We start from the raw sequence: 19,666 nt of genomic DNA, 5'->3' as shown, positions 1-19,666 counted from the left end.
TGGTCAGACAAGCTGTGTGACCCAAAACTAAGTATACTAAGCACACGAAAATGCAGAATATATGCAGAATTGAGTATAAGAGAAGTTAAAGAGAAGAGTTCCCCATAGAAAAAGAGCGATGAAGCTGTACTTTATTCCCTGGACCTGAAAACAGGACTTTCAAAGAAATAAAAAAAGAAAACTATGGAGATCAACTTTCTTAATCTGCCCTGTAGGTGTTATTATGTGTGGAGCTCTTTAAAAAATTAAGTACTTTTTTATTTCCTGCAGAGAAACACTGAGATTCAGTCCTGCAAAAAACAAAGGTAAGAAGCTAAGTATACCCCATGATTCAGTAGCTTGTAGAAACCATTTAGCAACAATAACATGAAGCAATAATCTGTGACTTTATCAGCCTCTCACGTCGTCGTGGAGGAATTTTGGCCCAATCTTCTCTGCAGCATTGTTTCGGTTTATTGAATCGCATGCACAGCACTCTTAAGGTGACACCACAGCATCTCAGTCAGGTTGAAGTGTTGACTTCTTTTCTTTGTCAACCATTCTGCTGTAGATTTGCTGCTGTGCTTGCGATCATTTTTCCATGACTCAGTTTTGGCCAAGTGTTAAGTTGTTGAACAGATGGCCTCACATTTGGCTCAAGATAGGCAAAGAGTCAAAACATCTCCATTTATAGAGATTGTCACACTTTGTTCAATCAACTCTTTGTACTACAATTAAATTCTGAAGACGACATAGCCGTGTTGCCATGGCAATGTTTTGTTGTTGATTATGGCAATTTGTTTCTAACAGGTATAAGTGCAGTGGTAATAGATCTGCTGGCTTACTGAAGCTCCAGTATTAGCACGATAAACTGAAAGACGGCAGCTGAAGTACAATCAATCAAAGCATCATCTATCCTTGTTTGCCTTTACTAGCACTGAAATATATATATGAATCTGCCAAAGAGCTCTGAAACTGGCCTCATGTGGGTAAAACCAATCTGAACGTCACCATTTTTGCGGTTCTGTGCTTTGAATTTCCATTATAACTCTCTCAAATAGGTTTCTACACACTGAGTCCCACAGTCTCACCTGCATAATGTAATTTCCAGGTTTGATGTCTGTGATGTCAATCCACTGGCAGTCAATGTCATGACGGTACAAATCCCAGCAGCCCACGGTGATGCCCTGATCGCCAAAATTGGCGCACTCGTATCGTTTAGAAATGCCTTAATGTCCCAGAAGAAGAGACAGATTCAGTGAGATATGTTTGAAAGACTAGCAGCAATGCAAAAAGGTCGTTAGGGAATTTTCTGGTCATGTTTATTTGATAATAAATTCATTAAAAGGAAATCATCATTCTGACCTTCTTGACAGTCTGTGTCCTCCAGACAGAAACTGGCTTTGTGTCCCTCTGCCACTTTGGTACCGTTGGCATTCAGCAAATCATAGTGGGTAAATATATCCATACTGTGGTAGTGGCTGTATTTAATATAAAAAGAAGTAAATGTTATCTTTTATATCCTGTATTTCTCTTTTGATGACTGACCACACACTGATGTCCGTTATGGTATTTGCTTATATCTGGAATCTACATGGTGATAACAGGATGACTTTACAGGAATTTCTGACATGTTGTATATTTGGCAAAATGATAAAAACCAAAGATAACACAGGAAGTGCATTAGGTTGATGCTCATTCTAACAATGCAATACTAGGAGATGTTTTTAATAGATATACTAACGCCTCAAATATATGACCTGTGAACACTTATCCCCAAAGTCTAAACACTCAGTCAGTTCATACCAGTCATGTTACTGGATAAACACAATTGGTCCTCTGCTGTTATCTGAATAGCAGACATAAGCACCCTTCCTACCTTCTTTCCGCCAGTCTGAGCACATTTTTTGTTTCTCACAGACTAAACAAAAACACATAGACTGGAGTTATACTAGACTCTAGTCCTTTTTAAATGAAATAATAATAAACATAGTTATCTCCTATGTTCATTTGGTCAGTTTATTCATACCTACTTTTCTGCTTCAATGGTGAATTTTGTTTTAACACGATTTTGGGAACAGGAAGATACTCCCAAAACTGATTTACCAGTATGTGTGGATCACCTAACGTGTTATAAATATTTTTCTTTTCCTTTTTCAAATAAATCCAGATCAACTTAAGCAATTTGACTTTAATCCCAGACCTTAAAACAAGTAGGGAAAACCCCAACAACACATGATCTCATATGAGTGAGAAATTGGCGACTGTGAGGAGGAAGAACTCCCTTTTAACAGGATGAGACCTTAACAACGTGAACCTAAACAAAAGTTTCTTCCTTTGTCTTTCCACTGAGACTTTGAGAGTCAGAGACCTTCTGAAATTTTTGCTATAATAAAAAAAATTAAACTTCCACAAACTTATTTTGATTGAAATGCAAATCACTATTCGGGGTTTAACCTTTAATTCTTTAATCACATATTGAGGTTATTGTTTTCATAATAGACCTGGTTTCTTACCCGTGACAGGCGTGCCACACCCACGAGTGCCGTCCAGCTTTTGGCTTGAAGTCAGCGCGGCCGATGTTGTGGATCTGAGAGGAGAAGCGGAGCAAGCGGCGGTGTCCGTATGGCCAGTTGGCCTTCGCAGCTGATTTAGACAGGCAGTCCTCCTCTGCAGCGCAGTAGAGCATGTGCAGAGGGCGATCCTCGATATAAACTGTCTGCTCAACCAGAGAGGCATTCAGGACGAGGTCAGAGGCCGCTGGATAGAGAAGGAGGGTTAGGATTGAGATATGGTCCTCATTCTTTTTGTGGTAATACACGTGGTCTTTAAAGCACATCAAAGTCTTTCTCTTAATTTTAAAGAGTTATTCTTTCTTTTCTCTGCAGTTTGATGATTGCATTAAGGCTACTGAGTTTCATGAGGTCAGCAGAAGTTTAATCTTGCTGCAGATTTACATAAATATGAACAATCAAAGCTTTTGTTTGTCTCCGTGTCACTCACTCTCTGAGCAGATTACTCCCGCTGCAAACTTTGCTGCCGCTCTCTGGCAGCTGACAGTTTTGTGGTACTGGCACTGACTCAGAGCCATCTCATTTCCCATGCACTTCACACCGCTCATCACCATGTCTGTCACATTACTGCTGTCCCAATACCAGGTTTCCTTAAAGAGATATAACAAAACAGGCACACGTGCAAAGACAAAAAAAACAAAAAACACGGTGCGTCGATCAGGACAAAATCATTCGCAGACTGCTGCAGAGTTCAGTGCGCTATTACGTTCTGAAAAACAGATGTTCATGACTCATTTTTGGCCCCTGAATGAGGACACAGTGTAATGCTGACTTTATGACCACTTTGTTCAGATGCTAAGAGACTCAATAGTCTTTCTGCAAGGCTTCTCAACCTCACGCAACAATAGCCTAATCGAACCTTTAAATATAACGTGCAACAGTCACTCTCTAGTGATCAAAGTAGAAATCTGCCTCATTAACTGTAGTGGAAAATTCAATAGCACATCCTTGTAATTGTGCACATCCTTGTCCGTTCTACCCATTTTTTATACTTTAGCCAGTGAAGTTGCACATCTGCACATTTTGCTTGGTTTTCTGCTTGGCTTCAAAATATCAGCAGTGAACTGGGATTCAAATTCTATTGCACCAATAACTATGATCTACCTAGAATAACATTTTTAAGCAATATTGTTTACAAAAATTGGATTCTGCAAAGTTCAATTTTGAACTTCTACATATTTCTTACAAATAGCTTTTTGTAGGTTTGAATTGTTCACTTTATATCAGTCACTGTGACAAATATGAGGGTCTGAAGAGCTTCACTAGCTTTTAGAATTTTCTAAATGCTGTCAGTTAAATTCAGCAATTTGGGGGGGTTTTGGTCAGTTTTCCTGTGAGCTTTCCTCAGTTTTTACAGAAAGAAAGACAAAAGTTTATAGTAAGAAATGTAAAACACAACATACTTGTAATTCAAATCTATGTTTCTTCAACTTCATAGTGCTTCTACTGCAATCCTGAATATCACATCAGCAATATCACAGTCTGTGCTATCATTACTTGTCTGCATGTTTTGTTCATGTGTGATTTAAGTCTTCATTCCTACTTACAGTGATGGCATGCATGGAGTAGCCGAGCCCTAGCTGCCTGCAAACCACCATGGCTTCCTTTGTGGTCCAGCCTGTGCTGCACACTGTGCCCCACTTGGACCCAACCTGAACCTCCACCCGGCCCTCATAACTGCTCCGGCCGCCCACTATCCGGATCTGCAGAGTTTTCCTGCTGGGAGTCAGTGAGGGGACACACTTCCTGTCCTGTCTCTGAACTGTCTAAGCTAAACCTGTCAATGTTCATATCCAGTCCTCCCACAGTAGAAAGTGTGTTGTCGAAGCAGCAGTTTGGTTAGTCTTTTCTAGGCGATGAAAACATCGACATGGTTTCCACATGAGGTCACCACATCACTTTGGTGGCGAGCGGTTTTGGGTCAGATTAGAAGCTTCACTTGCACGAAAGTGTTTGTTTTGTTTTTTTCCCCAGACAGAGAAAGAAACATCTACCCATATGTAAATTATAATATGCTGTCACATGTTCATGAATGCATGCTCAAATATATTCTTAAAACATATACTGCAACAATTTAAGTCTACGTTAGTCATTACTACAAATGTTATATATTTGAGCATTTATGCACCAAAAGAAAAAAAAGCTGCACACTCAGTGGCCGTTTCATTTATTGCACTCTGTGGTGCGTGTGCCTGTGATGAGCTGAGTGCTTCATGATTACGTGCCGGTAAACATGCCCCTGCAGCTACTGCCAGAGAAGCTGGATTCAGCATCTCAGAAACAGAAAAACAGCTGCAACTTTTTTGAGGATGTCGGCATCTGGAGTTTACTACACTACTGTCTTTAAGGCGACAGAGTATTGGTGCCCGGAAGAAAATGGAAAGTCTCCTGTCCTCTTAGGCAACATGACCTACACAGCTAAAACTTCGAGTTTCATCAGAACGTAAGAAGGCAATGGAAAACTACCACATGAGAAGAAACAGGATTTTTTTCTATGTATCCATCCTGACTGATTCAAGCAGTTAAGGATGATTTTGGTGATACAATTACAAAAATAATGGACTAGTACTTAAATGACAGCAACCATAGATCAGTAGTCCATTAGAAGACTGATTGTATGATTTCAAATCTAAATCTGCTACCACAGAATCCACCATTGCAGACCACATTTTAAATGCACCAGGCTCATGTGAGGCAAAATCTATGGCGTGAACACTCCCCAGTCTTAGATTCTGTCTATTTGAGTACACTGTTGCCTTGAATACAGTCAACTGCAGATACAGTCGTCTAAACAAGGAGTTTCTTCACTTTTAACAACACTGAAGCCTTAAAAACAAACTAAAATGAAAGGCCATTGGGTGTACATGACAGTATATTATATTTCCATATGATTTATATGTACCAAAAAAGACAACAGTTTACTCTGTTGCAGAATGTTGTCCTTGGCGGTGTTAATAACCTACTTGCAGGCCCTGGTTAGCGTAGCCCAAGCCCAGTTGCCTACAGGCCACCATGGCCTCCTTGGTGCTCCAGTTTTCACCACAGATCAGACCCCAGCTCTGTGTCCCATTAGGGTCCGAGGTCAGCACCTCGACACGGCCCTCATAGCGGGTTCGTCCTCCTGTGATTCGGATCTGTGCGGGACCAAGGGGTTAGGAACCACAAAGCAAAGTGTAGATGCACAAAGAGACGGGTTTTCTCTTGTGAACAACCTCTAATTATGTCTAAAATATTACAGGCTACTTCATGAAAAATCAATACATGTTTTACTACAGATGATAATTAATGAGATTACATTTTCTGAAGGTTTATTTTGATGATAGTATCTAATTTCAGGAGGTTTTAGCCCGCCGTCTGTGTGTATCTACACAAGGAGAAGTGTAACCAGAAATACTCGGGTTTCAGAAGAGGTCACTGCTGTCAGAAAAAGCTTTAGATTTTTTAAAAACATTTTGATTTGCTTTTTCAGCAACTCAACAAGGAAACTCATTCAAAGCAGACAAATGTGAAACTCAAACTGAGGATTTGGCCAGTGAGCTTTTTTGTGACAACAGTACCGAAGGATTATTGGTTGAGAACAGATGTGAGATTGTTCTTACTGTTAGCTCTAAATCTCACATTTTTGTGCACAAAGACGACTAAAGCAGCTTCTACTGAAGGCCAGAAAAGATATTAAAATAAACAGTGTGAAATAAGACAATATTTAACTTCTTTCCTATCCCCCCTGTAGAAGATAGAAACAATCTAAACATTCGAATCATTCAGCCTGTTTAGAAAAGTAAGTCTATTTGCTATGAATTCCATATAAAACAACAAGAATTTCTCAAATTAACAACTTTTAAATGAAACATTTTAGTGAGAAAGTTCAGGTCTGACCGAGGTCTCGAGGCCCATGTAAGGCACGTTGCAGCGAACAGCAGCGTCCTCTGAGTGCTGGCAGTTCTCTGATGTGATGTTTTTAACGGGGCAGTCCCAGATGGACCTCTCCTGCCCGAGGCACTTCACCTCATTCATGTAGATCGGACCCATTCCTGGACAAGCAGACAGACAGATGCACTGACAACTTTGAAGTTACTTTTGATAGTCTTTCAAGGCAAAATGATGAGACACATCCTACAGTATTTAAGAGCTTGGAAACACAACACATTTAGAGCTTCTGACATAACAGATTTCAGTTATGGATGTTGTAGTTAATTATGGGGAAACCTTATCTGAAAACATTTTTTGACAAAAACTGAGGGTTTCACAAAAGTTTTAAATGGTACAAGATCTTTAAGCTGTATGTGGCGGCAACTGCAGTAATCACTGAGCCCCAAGGCAGTTAATTAGGAGTTTAAACCGATTTAGTACAATCCAGGTCACGACTGCTTTTTGGACCTTTCAAAAGGCTCAATCTGGTTTTGAGAAGCTCAGCCAATAAAGATGAAGAAGCACCCCAAACTAGCAGTACTGAAATTGTAGTCTTTGGATTTTATGGTGGTTATTATAATATACTTGATATGCTACAATATGCAGAATTAAAAGGTCTCTTTTTGCATGGCCTCCAAACTGTATGCAGTACTGAAACGAATACCGAGCTCACTTTTTAACATCGGTCAGCACCACCCTGCTTCATATTTACTCTCTAAACTCTCACTCTGTCTCTGCAAGTCATGGCACCATGAGGTGATTGTGATGCGTAATTTCTGTGAAAGGAATTCCTTCGGCCGCACTCGTTTCCGACTTCAGTGACGTTCAGGAATGTTTCTTGGACTCGCTGAGCCAGGTGGTGGTCGGACAGGAGTCTGAACACACAGCAGAGGTCTGTTCCAGGAAGCATGACTGACAATGTCCGAGTGTAACCCTGCTCTGGATCCACAGCAGCTGATCGGAATGAATTTAATGAAAGAAGTGGCATAAAATATATTTGGAAGGTGCTTATCCCACAGCAGTTTTGCCATTTGAAGCCTCTATATAGACCCCAAGTAGGCCAGCCTGTGTTTGACCCATCACAATTTTGCCTTTTTGCTAAGAGGGAATTTTGCGAGGACCCCACAGTGGCCAGGCCACTGCTGAGGGTTGTGTGGGTCTGCCTATAAAGGCCTCAAACTTGAGTGACATTCCATTCTTAATCCATAGGGTTAAATATGATGTTGGCCGACCCTTTGCAGCTATAACAGCTTTGACTCTTTTGGGGAGGCTTTCCACAAGGTTCAGGAGTATGTTTATGGGAATTTCTGAACATTTTTTCAGAAGTGCATTTGTGAGGCCAGACACTGATCTTGGATGAGAAGGGCTTGCTGCTGTAGTTTATCCCAAAGGTGTTCTGTTGGGTTGAGAACAGGACTGTGCAAGCCAGTCAGGTTCTTCCATAAATTCTCCCATCCATGTCTTTATGGACCTTGCTTTGTGCACTGGTGTGCAGTTATGTTGGAACAGGAAGGGGCAATCCCCAAACTGTTCCCACAAAGTTGGCAGCATGAAAGTGTCCAAAATGTCTTGGTATGGTGAAGCATTAAGAGTTCCTTTCACTGGAGCTAAGGGACTGAGCCCAACTCCTGAAAAACAACCCCACACCATAACCCCCCTCCACCAAACTTTATATTTGGTACAGTGCAGTCAGACAAGTATGGTTCTCCTGGCAACCACCAAACACAGACTCGTACATTGAGTTGCCAGATGGAGAAGCATGATTCGTCCAGAAACATGTCTCCGCTGCTCTAGAATCCAGTGGCAACAGGCTTTACACCACTGCATCTGATGCTTTGAATTCTGCTTGCTGATATAAGGCTTGATGCAGCCATGGAAACCCATTCTATAAAGCTCTCCATCTTCTGTTCTTAAGGTAATCTGAAGGCCACATGAAGTTTGGAGGTCTGTAGTGATTGACTCTGCAGAAAGTTGGTGATCTCTGCACTCTATGCACCTCAGCATCTGCTGAATCCGCTCTTTGATTGTACCTGAGTTGCTGTTGTTCCCAATCGCTTCCACTTTGTTACAATACTACCAACAGCTGACTGTGGAATATTTAGTAGCAAAGCTGCACGTCTACATGCTTGATTTTACATACCTGTGGCCATGAAAGTGTTTGAAACAACTGAATTCAATGATTTGGATGGGTAAGTGAATACTTTTGATAATATAGGCTTTAAAATATTCCAGAGCCGGTGCTACCAACATCACCTCCAACAGAGGCAGACTGAGAAAACGTCTGCTGCATGTAATATTTTACAGGTAGAGTGCTGTTCAGATAAAAATAGTTATTTAAACAAATCAATTTGTCTTCACATTCATATGACAGATAACTGGTTTTCAGCGTTATTTTGTTATTGTTTTTATCGTTAACTTGGTTTTCCTGGGTCTTTTCACGTGTGTTATGAATAAATCTTCTTTTTTTCGGTACCGGTACTAGTTTTATTTTGTTGTATTTTTCCGTGACACCTTAAAGGCCGGTCCGTGGCGCAAAAAAGGTTGGGGACCGCTGATCTAGAGTACTGATCAATCATTTGGTCAGCAGCTAATAAGACAGATCTGAACAGACTTCAGTTAGTCCAGAACAAGGTGGCCAGATTAGTGTTAAGGTGTTCATACTATACAAATATTGATAAAATGCATGATAAACATTCTTGGCTTTCTGCACAAGCTAAATTATACTATGGCTTACTTGTATTTTTAAAGAAAGCAATACTGGTAAACACACCATATTTTTTTTCTGCTCAGTTGCAATATCCAGATGAAATACATAACCGTAGTACACGATTTTCAACAAACCGCAATTTAGTAACTCCTCGAGTTAAAAGCAACTTTTTGAAAAACTCTGTTATATTTAGAGCAACTTTTTTATGCAATTAGAGAATTGGCTTCTATTCATAATTTTAAAAATCGCTTAAAAGCCCAATTAGGCAGCTTTTAATTCATTGTAAATACTGTAAGAGGGCAATGCCATTTGTAATGGAAATTTGTGTATTTTGTTTTGGTGTTATTGATATTTATATGCTTATATTTTCACAATTGTAAAACCTTACTGTGGATGTAAGAGCCAAATTATGTGGATATTTGGTATCCACTTTATTGTGTAACATTTTATTTGATTGTATTTGATGGTTTGGGCCCCATGAAGACTAGCAACCAATGTTGTGGAAGCTAATGTGGTTCCTTATAAATAAACAAATAAACAAATAAACATTGATCATGTAAAGGACACCCTGTGTCTTAAAAGCTGAAAACTAAACTCAAGGCATGCTAAGGAACACGTGCCAGTGAGAAGCGCAAGATTTCAGAAATGAACCCAGAGTTTGTGTTGCTTTTCTGTCTGGAATGGAAAATCCAGAGTTTATCGCAGCTCAGGGTTAATGAATTCAAGGTTTTGACTAAACCTGCTTTCTGGAAGACAGCCCAGGCCAACTTCTTCTGTGGTAGATATCATAATGTACACAAACTACAGCAGACATCCCCACCCAGCATTTCTGAGAGCGGGTGTGACGGGTGTGTTCTTTATGAAGCTGCAAGAAACTAATTGTATTATCTATGTGCAGCTGTTGTGTGTGTGTGGATTGGTTTTAGAAAATTCTTCGAAATTCAGCACCTTAAACGACCTAACAAAGGCGCAATTTGTTCACAAGGACATGCATTTCTTCACACATATACACAAAAAACTGCTTCATTCAGGATTCCCAACCTGCCTGCTCTAAGCCTTCAGTGAGGCTTTTGGAAGTAGATCACCTTTTCAGCCAAATTTCAACAACTTTAATATTTTTCCTACAAGCCAAGGAAATGGACAAAGTGCAGACCAGGGAGTTTAGCTACAAAAATTATTACAATTGTTATTTAACAACACAACTCACCATAATCTATGCATATATTGTCATAGATTACATTTCTATATGTCTTCAGTGTACACACATCTTTGACTCTATGCAATGTCTTCTACACCTTGGCAGAAAAAGTCATTCTTGTTGCTCATGTGGAGCCCAGGTGGCCCAGACACATGCTGGCCTTATAAAACTGACTGCCTCGTCGTCACATGAAATGATCCATAGCCCAGCTGGAAAAAAAATACTTTTCTGCTCTAAAAGTGCCTGACCACCACTTAGGAATCACAAACACATAAAAAAAAAAGCTATTTAATGAATGGGGCACTCAGTCGGAGAATTAATGGATAAAACACATTATGAAAGGCCCATTATTGTAATGACTTCATCAGAAAATGCACAATACATTTACAGCTCTGTCTCTCATGTCCTCCATTCCTTCATTTTTATCTTTCTACAAGTGTAGCATTCCTTTACTTTTTCAAAAAGCTTCAAATGAGGATCCGTGTAGGAATGTTAAAGGCAGATTATCAGTTCTGCAGGTTGAAGCGATGATCTGAGAGATTAGAAGGCCAGAGACGGACAGCTGGCGACTGAAGTCCTCTCTGAAGACAGTTATAAACACATCCTGGCTTCAAAGAGATTTAATGCAAAAAAAAAAACTCAAACAGAATCCACTCAATGATCAAAGTCTTATAAAATAATTTTTTTGAATCTGTACAAACATTTCTCTATAAATAACCTCTTCAGTTGAGTTAGATATCTACAATGGGGCAAAAAAGTATTTAGTCAGCCACCGATTGTGCAAGTTCCCCCACTTAAAATGATGACAGAGGTCAGTAATTTGCACCAGAGGTACACTTCAACTGTGAGAGACAGAATGTGAAAAAAAAATCCATGAATTCACATGGTAGGATTTGTAAAGAATTTATTTGTAAATCAGGGTGGAAAATAAGTATTTGGTCACCTCAAACAAGGAAAATCTCTGGCTCTCACAGACCTGTAACGTCTTCTGTAAGAAGCTTTTCTGTCCCCCACTCGTTACCTGTATGAATGGCACCTGTTTGAACTCATCATCTGTATAAAAGACACCTGTCCACAGCCTCAAACAGTCAGACTCCAAACTCCGCCATGGCCAAGACCAAAGAGCTTTCGAAGGACACCAGGAAAAGTATTGTAGACCTGCACCAGACTGGGAAGAGTGAATCTACAATAGGCAAGCAGCTTGGTGTGAAAAAATCAACTGTGGGAGCAATCATCAGAAAATGGAAGACATACAAGACCACTGATAATCTCCCTCGATCTGGGGCTCCACGCAAGATCTCATCCCGTGGGGTCAAAATGATCATGAGAACGGTGAGCAAAGATCCCAGAACCACACGGGGGGACCTGGTGAATGACCTGCAGAGAGCTGGGACCAAAGTAACAAAGGTCACCATCAGTAACACACTACAACGGCAGGGAATCAAATCCCGCAGTGCCAGACGTGTTCCGCTGCTGAAGCCAGTGCATGTCCAGGCCCGTCTGAAGTTTGCCAGAGAGCACATGGATGATACAGCAGAGGATTGGGAGAATGTCATGTGGTCAGATGAAACCAAAGTAGAACTTTTTGGTATAAACTCAACTCATCGTGTTTGGAGGAAGAAGAATACTGAGTTGCATCCCAAGAACACCATACCTACTGTGAAGCATGGGGGTGGAAACATCATGCTATGGGGCTGTTTTTCTGCCAAGGGGACAGGACGACTGATCCGTGTTAAGGACAGAATGAATGGGGCCATGTATCGTGAGATTTTGAGCCAAAACCTCCTTCCATCAGTGAGAACTTTGAAGATGAAACGAGGCTGGGTCTTCCAACATGACAATGATCCAAAACACACCGCCCGGGCAACAAAGGAGTGGCTCCGTAAGAAGCATTTGAAAGTCCTGGAGTGGCCTAGCCAGTCTCCAGACCTCAACCCCATAGAAAATCTGTGGCGGGAGTTGAAAGTCCGTGTTGCTCGGCGACAGCCCCAAAACATCACTGCTCTCGAGAAGATCTGCATGGAGGAATGGGCCAAAATACCAGCTACTGTGTGTGCAAACCTGGTAAAGACCTATAGTAAACGTTTGACCTCTGTTATTGCCAACAAAGGTTATGTTACAAAGTATTGAGTTGTATTTTTGTTATTGACCAAATACTTATTTTCCACCCTGATTTATGAATAAATTCTTTACAAATCCTACCATGTGGATTCATGGATTTTTTTTTTCCACATTCTGTCTCTCACAGTTGAAGTGTACCTCTGGTGCAAATTACTGACCTCTGTCATCATTTTAGGTGGGGGAACTTGCACAATCGGTGGCTGACTAAATACTTTTTTGCCCCACTGTATATGTGGAACCAGATCAGGTAACTTTTAGATATGCACTGGTACTTTTCTATTAAATTTGAGCCCTCTGAAGCACTTTCTTACTACAAGCCTCATTCACCCAGTCACACACACAGGCACTTTTTACTATGCCAAAGTACTTGAAACCTAACATTCACACACTCACACTCTGATGAATGCATAGGGGGCAGCTTGGGTCTCAGTATCCCACTCAAGGATACTCTGACATGCAGATTGGAGGAGCCAAAGATCACCATTGTACAAACTTTTTAATCATTCCTGACCTTGACCCATGCGGGCACCGGTGAGAGCCTCCTTGGCGCTGCCAAAGCCGAGCTCCCTGCAGACAACGCTGGCCGACAGCAGATTCCAGCGGTCGTCGCACACAGTCCCCCACACGTTGTCTTTCAGCACCTCGACCCGACCCTCGCCTACCTTGGCACCTCCTTTCAGCCTCACATTGGTCTAAAGAACAAAGAGACACTTCACGTTATTCAACTATGCCAGCACATATCTGTGATCACTTCACAAAAAAATACTTTACCGAAATTTTCAGTTTCTTTTTCAAACCGCTGTTTTGCATGAACAGTGGCCCCGGCATGCAGCTAATGACAGCCGGCATGCCCCCTGCGCAGAAGGATGTGGCGTTTGGCTTGTTGAATTCCAGCGGACAGGCGGCCAGATGGACCTCTGTACCCGTACATGCCACAGAGTGAAGATGGAAGTTGTTCTTCTGACGTTCCAAATACAACCTGGAGGGAGCAGAAGCACGGGCAGGGACTGTGGTGAGTGAAATACTGAGCGAATCAATACCCTGATTGTATTTATGGTACACAGAAAAAAAATTATATATATATATATATATATATATATATATATATATATATATATCTCACACACACACACACACGCAATAATAAGAAATGTTGGTGTGGTTTGTTTTAAACACAAATAAAGATTATGATTATCACTTGGGTTAACAAAGATGTCACATTTTGGAAAATATTCATTACTCTGTCCTGCTGAACATTTTACAAGAGGATGTATAATCCATATACAATATATAGCTGTAGTTGGTTAGTGTAGCAACAAAGACCACCAACAGGAAACTTAAACGTGCACAAACTTAAATAAAATCTTGGCAAAGGTCTCTGCTTGGCTGAGAAAAAAAGTCAGGTAACCTTTTATAAAATAGCAAATGGTTTTTACATTTGCATTTTGCTACTGATTCACTCGATTCAGAGCACAGAGAACAGATCAGAGCCTGCTATTTTTTAGTCTTTGTGCTAAGCTACGCAGACTACCTGACTCTATGTGACAAAAGCTATTTCATCAGTTTTTCAACACTAAAATGCTCTTTATAATAACAAATCTTTGGACATTCAACAACACAATCACATATACGGTACGCACACACATCTATGACAATTTCAATATTCAAAATTTTGTTGATTCTACTTCATTTTTTTTTCATGTCAGTATGTCAGAGTTATTCTCTATAAGTATTCACATGCATGGGACAGGTTGTCATACTGGAGAGAATGAATCTGGTTTAGACAGTTTTTCTATTTTTGAAGAGGGGAAAATTCAATATTTTGGCTGCTTTTAGGCTAATCTGGCTGACTTTATTAGCATGTGTGTTGGTCTTTGCAGACAGGTTAAATTTCCCCACTTCGTTGTTCATTCTCAGATTACCTTTTGCCAGGGCTGCTCTGTTTAGACTTATTGATAGCTTTAGCTTTGGGTGTCTGCCTGCAAGGTAAAGATGGGTTAGAGTGCACAGTTAGGTGAAGAAAGTGATGTGACAAAGTGAAAAATCATTGTAACAAAGACTGCGTAATACATTATAGGGTGTTAGTACAGATACACTCTTCAAAAGGATGTGCCATATTCAACATAGAGGCTAAGCAACTGTCGTTACACAGTTATAAAACACTGTTTTACTGATGTAATGCAGAGTAAAAATGCACAAAAAGCCCACAGGCTAGTTGAACCAAGCACATCCTTCTTAGGTGAATTACAACAAAATTTCAACAAAAATAGACTGAAAACAAAACACAACAACATACAATGTTGGCCATTAGGGCAGAGACCCGACAGGTTTAATTAGCATTGACATAAGTAGATACACTTTATGGACAAAAGCATACTCAGATTTCGCCTTTCCTTTGTATACAGTTGGTGTGACGATGGTGGCCAGGAACAGAATAAATTGTGATACAGTTGGTATGTCCATATGCTTTGGGCCATAAAGTGTATCACATGTTTAACACGATCACTGACACATGGTTAGTACAAACTAAGCTACTGTGATTGATGTACTTTTATGTCAGCGTGAACTTTAAGGGTTTTTTTTTTTATATATGGTATGGCATTGCTTTATGTGTGGATGGGCTGCAAACAAAAAGCAGATGTGTCAGTTTCCTGCAGGTCTAATGGTTAAAGGTCACATGACAGTCCATACAGGGTCTGTGGGTAAGGGTGATCTGTGCTTTGTGTTGATGGATTTTTCTTTTAAATGTCAAAGAGTTTCTTACTTATCCCAAAAACTTCAAATGTCAAGAACTGAATCAAATAGAATCTGCAAATTGTAAATGTATTGTTTTAACCAGAAAAAAAGAGTATTTCAATGTTGCTCGATTGCCAAACTAATAAGAGCACCCTCACTGCTTCAATGTGAAATAAGAGTACGCAGCTTCCAGGTGGTGCTAATCAAAGGTACTTGATTAACTGATAGTCAGCGAGTATAAAAGTCTCTATAAAAGCAGAAGCTGGGGCAGGTTGCTAGTCCTTTGGACAGATCAGACCACAGTGGAAATGTCTGGCCACGATGCGCCATGTTTGGCAAAAACCAACCACAGCATATCAGCACAAGCGTCTCATACCTACTGTCAAGCACAGTGGTGAAGGTGATGATTTGGACTTTTTTGCAGCCACAGGACCCGAGCAGTCATTAGGTTCATGAGATCCTCTGTATACCAACGTATTATAAAGTCAGTTAAAGGTTGGCCAAAACGGGGTCATGTGTTGGGACAACAATCCCAAAAAATCTACAACACAATGACTGGAGAAAAAAAAAACTATTTCAAGCTTTGGCATTGAAAACCACAAACTGGAAAAGGACAAATTTATTTATTCTGATCGTTTTGAGGGATTAGCTGACTTGAAGAAAAAAACCAGCATGGTCATTTAAGGTCCCCAACGCCCGGGCCACGGAGTTGTTTGGTTCCGGGCCACGAGAGTTGAGGCTCGGGTGTGAAATTTTTGGTTTCGAGGGTTTTTAATCAGTTTTTCGTGTTATTTTTTTATTGTTTTTATCATTAACTCAGTTTCCCTGGGTCTTTTCCCGTGTGTTATGAGTAAATCTTCTTTTTTTTGGTACCGGTACCGGTTTTATTTTGTTGTATTTATCTGCGACACCTTAAAGGTTGGGGACTGCTGATTTAAGGTATATTCCTTCACACCACATTTATCTGTTAAGCTTAGCTATTCACTGTAATAATTCATTTTCCTCAGGAGCAAAAGTTTAACCTCAGGACACCAAAAAGTATCATGTAACACATCCAAAAACATCTGTGGTGCGACTTCCTAATACTCACATACCAGGATGAAACAGGATGAACTGGATAAAACAAACACTGTCAATTATTTGCAGATTCTACCAGATGCAGGTCACTTTCGGTTATATGAACTCTGCAGTCAAATGTCTGCGACTGCTTCAGTGTAAGAACCCAGGATGAAAAGTTGCTGACCTCCTCCAAAAAGCAGGCCATAATGAAGAATGGGATTTCCAGCTGTTGCATTAGATTTGGAGGACTAATGCATTAAAACAAACAGGCCTCTGACACTGCACAGATTGACAACATCTGTATCATCAAAAGATTCATTATGTGTTTTGTTATTAATACTGTGGAATGCTAAGAATTTTAGTAAGAATGGGTTTGTGCTGATGATATAAATATATAAAATTTAAGTAATATGCTTTGACTTAGGTATCATTCTCAATCTGTGCTGTCAGCAGACATGTTAAAAGACAGAAATGGGAAGAAAAGTACCTTAGCACAATGTACCACAACCCCTTCATATGCTCCACACAACATAATAATATGAGATTAGAGAGGGGAAGGGACAACTAGCTAAAAAGCAGGCACTGAGTGGTTATTTTCTACTCCAACTGGAAACCCACTACCAAAACTACAGTAAACAAGAGTGCAGACAGACATGGACAGCGGATTTTCCCATGACAGTGTACCTTCCACCGGCTGAAACATTAACCTTTGGCCTGGAGACCTTCTCAGCTGCTCGCTTTTTCAGACGTCTGTAACAGTGAGACAGCCAAATTCCATCACATGCAGGAGAGAAACGACATCCAAGCACACAATTCACACTAACACATACACAGGCTGTCTTTGGTCAATACACACATTTAGTTAAGCTAGTGAAGAGACAGTGGTGAGTAACAGTTCTAGCATTCTGTAAGTACACATACATACACAATGCGCACATGTGTGATAACAGCTGAAAGCAACTCTAACCGTTGAGAATTCATTAGTGCAATGGACATCCTCAGTAAGCATTTATCAACACAGTATTGGTTATTGACTAATATAGCGCAGTTATATTTCATAGCTTGAGTGATAAAACAGCCTTGGCATGTCACAGATGTGTTACTCTACATGTGACCGTACGAAAAGATAATGCAGGGAAAAAAAGCTCGAGGTTGTGGTTATTTAGCTTGTCCAGCAGAGCGTTGCTGACTGCACTTTTTGCAATACTTAGCACCATATGCAGCACATGTGGCAGAGCATGCATCCCAGCTGTGTGGCTGCTGTAACGCAGAGGCTTTACAATAAGTAATAAAATGAGTTTGTGAATTGCATAATGTAATTTATGTTTGTTTTTTTAGGTTTTTTTTACTCCCTATAAATCAAAATCAGCGCCGGCTCCAAAAATCCATTTTAGTAAGGATTACCACTGAGAAAGGAATTTATTAGTTACTAGTGATTGCAGTTATTTATATTTGATGGTAATCTCCTGTATTTTGACTTCCACACGCTTCCACACTCATGGCCAGGAACCAACCAGTGCAGAGGCTTTGGAGATGTCCTTGCATGCAGGGCCTCAAAACAGCACGTGGGCTGATGTGGCAAGTCTAATACTAATCAGTTTAAAATTTGGCTTAAACAGGAAATGGAGTCACAGCAAAGTTCACCACAAGGGGAAGAGCAGGGTTTGTTTTTTTACAGTTACAGCTGCAACATATAGAGACTGGTTTGCAAAGCTCTGCACAGCATATAAAGACTACTGGGTACTTGAATAGCTTGCAGACTGCCTGAGCAAAACAGATCAGGTATCAGTGACATCACACGTAGCACTGATTAAGTCAGCGTGAAAGGAGGAGTTTGAGATTTTCCAATTGGAAATGTAGAAAGGTGGTAGCTAAGCCAACAGTTAATGTGAGTTGGACCAGCTGTTATTAGCTTGGACCGGAGGCTGAGTTTTACTTTGCTGATCTAATCTAACGCTCACTTATCGCCTCAGCTTCGTTGCCACATTGTTTATGACTACACACAACTCAAGGTATTTTTAAGTAGTGAAGTATGACTACTGGAAGCTCTTTGTTCCATAAAATATCACCAAAAAGATGAACATTGTGACTCATTTCATGTCCTGGTAGTCTGTTCATTATCTTACCCAGACCCCCTTTCTATGACTCCAAACCTCCCCCCAAAGCCTCAGCCTTCACACGTGTCTGAGAGAAAACACACATTTCCCCTCGTACTACTGTGAACCGTCTGCAGGGGACGAATAAAACGTCCTTGAATGGAGTGCAGCCAGGAATGTCTGCAGTCGCTCTGGAGGGAATCACTGTTCTCATATAACACAGCAGGGTCTGCTCTATCCAGTCTACATAGTTTTAAAACAAAAAGAAAGGCCTGAAATTTGGCTTGATATATGACGTTGGAAGCAAAACATAAAAATCACAAGATAGGTTATGTTTTTTATTGCAATCATAAGACATCAACACTCCAGGTAAAATCTTAACTGGTAATTGTTGTGAAAACACAAATCGGACTGTGGTTTCCATTCATGCACACAGTTAACAGTCACGTCAACTTCCTTTGCAAAGTACTGAGTACAGCCCAAGAAGTTTTTCAGCTTTGCAGTCTATCCAAAGAACAACAAAAACATCCTCTGAATGAAGAAATAGGAACCAGAAGAGAACAATCAGACGCTCGTACAAAATGCTGAAGCTTTCCTCACACGAGCTGTGCTGCAGACAGCACATGCAGCGTTGGCAGGCGAAGTCTACACGCATTCCCTGTCACAGCCACAGTAAACAGCAGTCACTATAATGTCTGCTCTTTACTGTACACAGATTAAGATCTCGCTTGAGGTTTGGTCAAACTGTTGCCACTTTGGTTTACACACTAAAAGTGTGGGAATAATGTCAGAGAGGCTGCAGCAAATACCCCAATTGAATGAGGGAAAGAGCAAGTTAGAGCCGCTGTTTACAAGCAGCCGGATTCCCACTGCTGGCACTGAGAAATAAACTTGGAAAAAGAAAGTCCGCTATAACTGAATTAGGGCTGCCACAAACGATTATTTTGATAGTCGACTAGTCACCGATTATTTTTGCGATTAGTCGACTAATCAGATCATGCATCCATTAGACGTAAAACTACAGCTTATTGCACCAGCAGCATCTGCTCTTATATAACTATCATTAGCTTACAGCTTTAAGTGTTTAAGGTCTGTGCTAACTAAAAATAAAGACAAGATGATAGTTTATTAAATTTTAATGAAATTTGCAGATTGTTTCGGTGAAGTTTAATAAACTCCTTGCTATCTAAAATATAACAGGACACTGGAGTATATTCTGGAGCATCTCACACTTCTGATAATCAGCTGTCTGCTTGACGTTTATTCAGCTGTGTAAAAACTATAACTT

The 19,666-nt window shown here is 40.4% G+C and overlaps 1 protein-coding gene across 4 annotated transcripts in view; it reads right to left on the bottom strand.

Annotated features, from left to right (window-relative positions):
• loxl3b (lysyl oxidase-like 3b) overlaps nt 1-19,666 on the bottom strand; it is a 32,457-nt gene that overhangs the window by 1,033 nt on the left and 11,758 nt on the right. Inside the window, exons 5-14 of one of the 4 annotated variants that reach the window (XM_085257777.1) lie at nt 16,967-17,032; nt 14,410-14,466; nt 13,259-13,466; nt 12,999-13,179; nt 6,429-6,583; nt 4,100-4,255; nt 2,983-3,142; nt 2,496-2,739; nt 1,345-1,460; nt 1,071-1,207 (exon numbers count right to left, since the gene is read on the bottom strand). In XM_085257777.1, the coding sequence (XP_085113903.1) occupies nt 1,071-1,207; nt 1,345-1,460; nt 2,496-2,739; nt 2,983-3,142; nt 4,100-4,255; nt 6,429-6,583; nt 12,999-13,179; nt 13,259-13,466; nt 14,410-14,466; nt 16,967-17,032 (1,480 nt within the window). Of the gene's footprint in view, nt 1-1,070; nt 1,208-1,344; nt 1,461-2,495; nt 2,740-2,982; nt 3,143-4,099; nt 4,256-5,515; nt 5,687-6,428; nt 6,584-12,998; nt 13,180-13,258; nt 13,467-14,409; nt 14,467-16,966; nt 17,033-19,666 lie in introns of all 4 variants that reach the window. The other 3 variants (XM_085257776.1, XM_085257778.1, XM_085257779.1) reach the window with 3 other exon arrangements.

Source organism: Mchenga conophoros, linkage group LG19 (assembly GCF_057382185.1).
Source record: "Mchenga conophoros isolate Kocher_MC1m ecotype Shallow Benthic linkage group LG19, M_conophoros_male_GT1.1, whole genome shotgun sequence".
Taxonomy (NCBI): Eukaryota; Metazoa; Chordata; class Actinopteri; order Cichliformes; family Cichlidae; genus Mchenga; species Mchenga conophoros.
The sequence above is the reverse complement of the archived record's forward strand: the minus strand, read 5'-3'. Positions and strand labels throughout refer to the sequence as shown.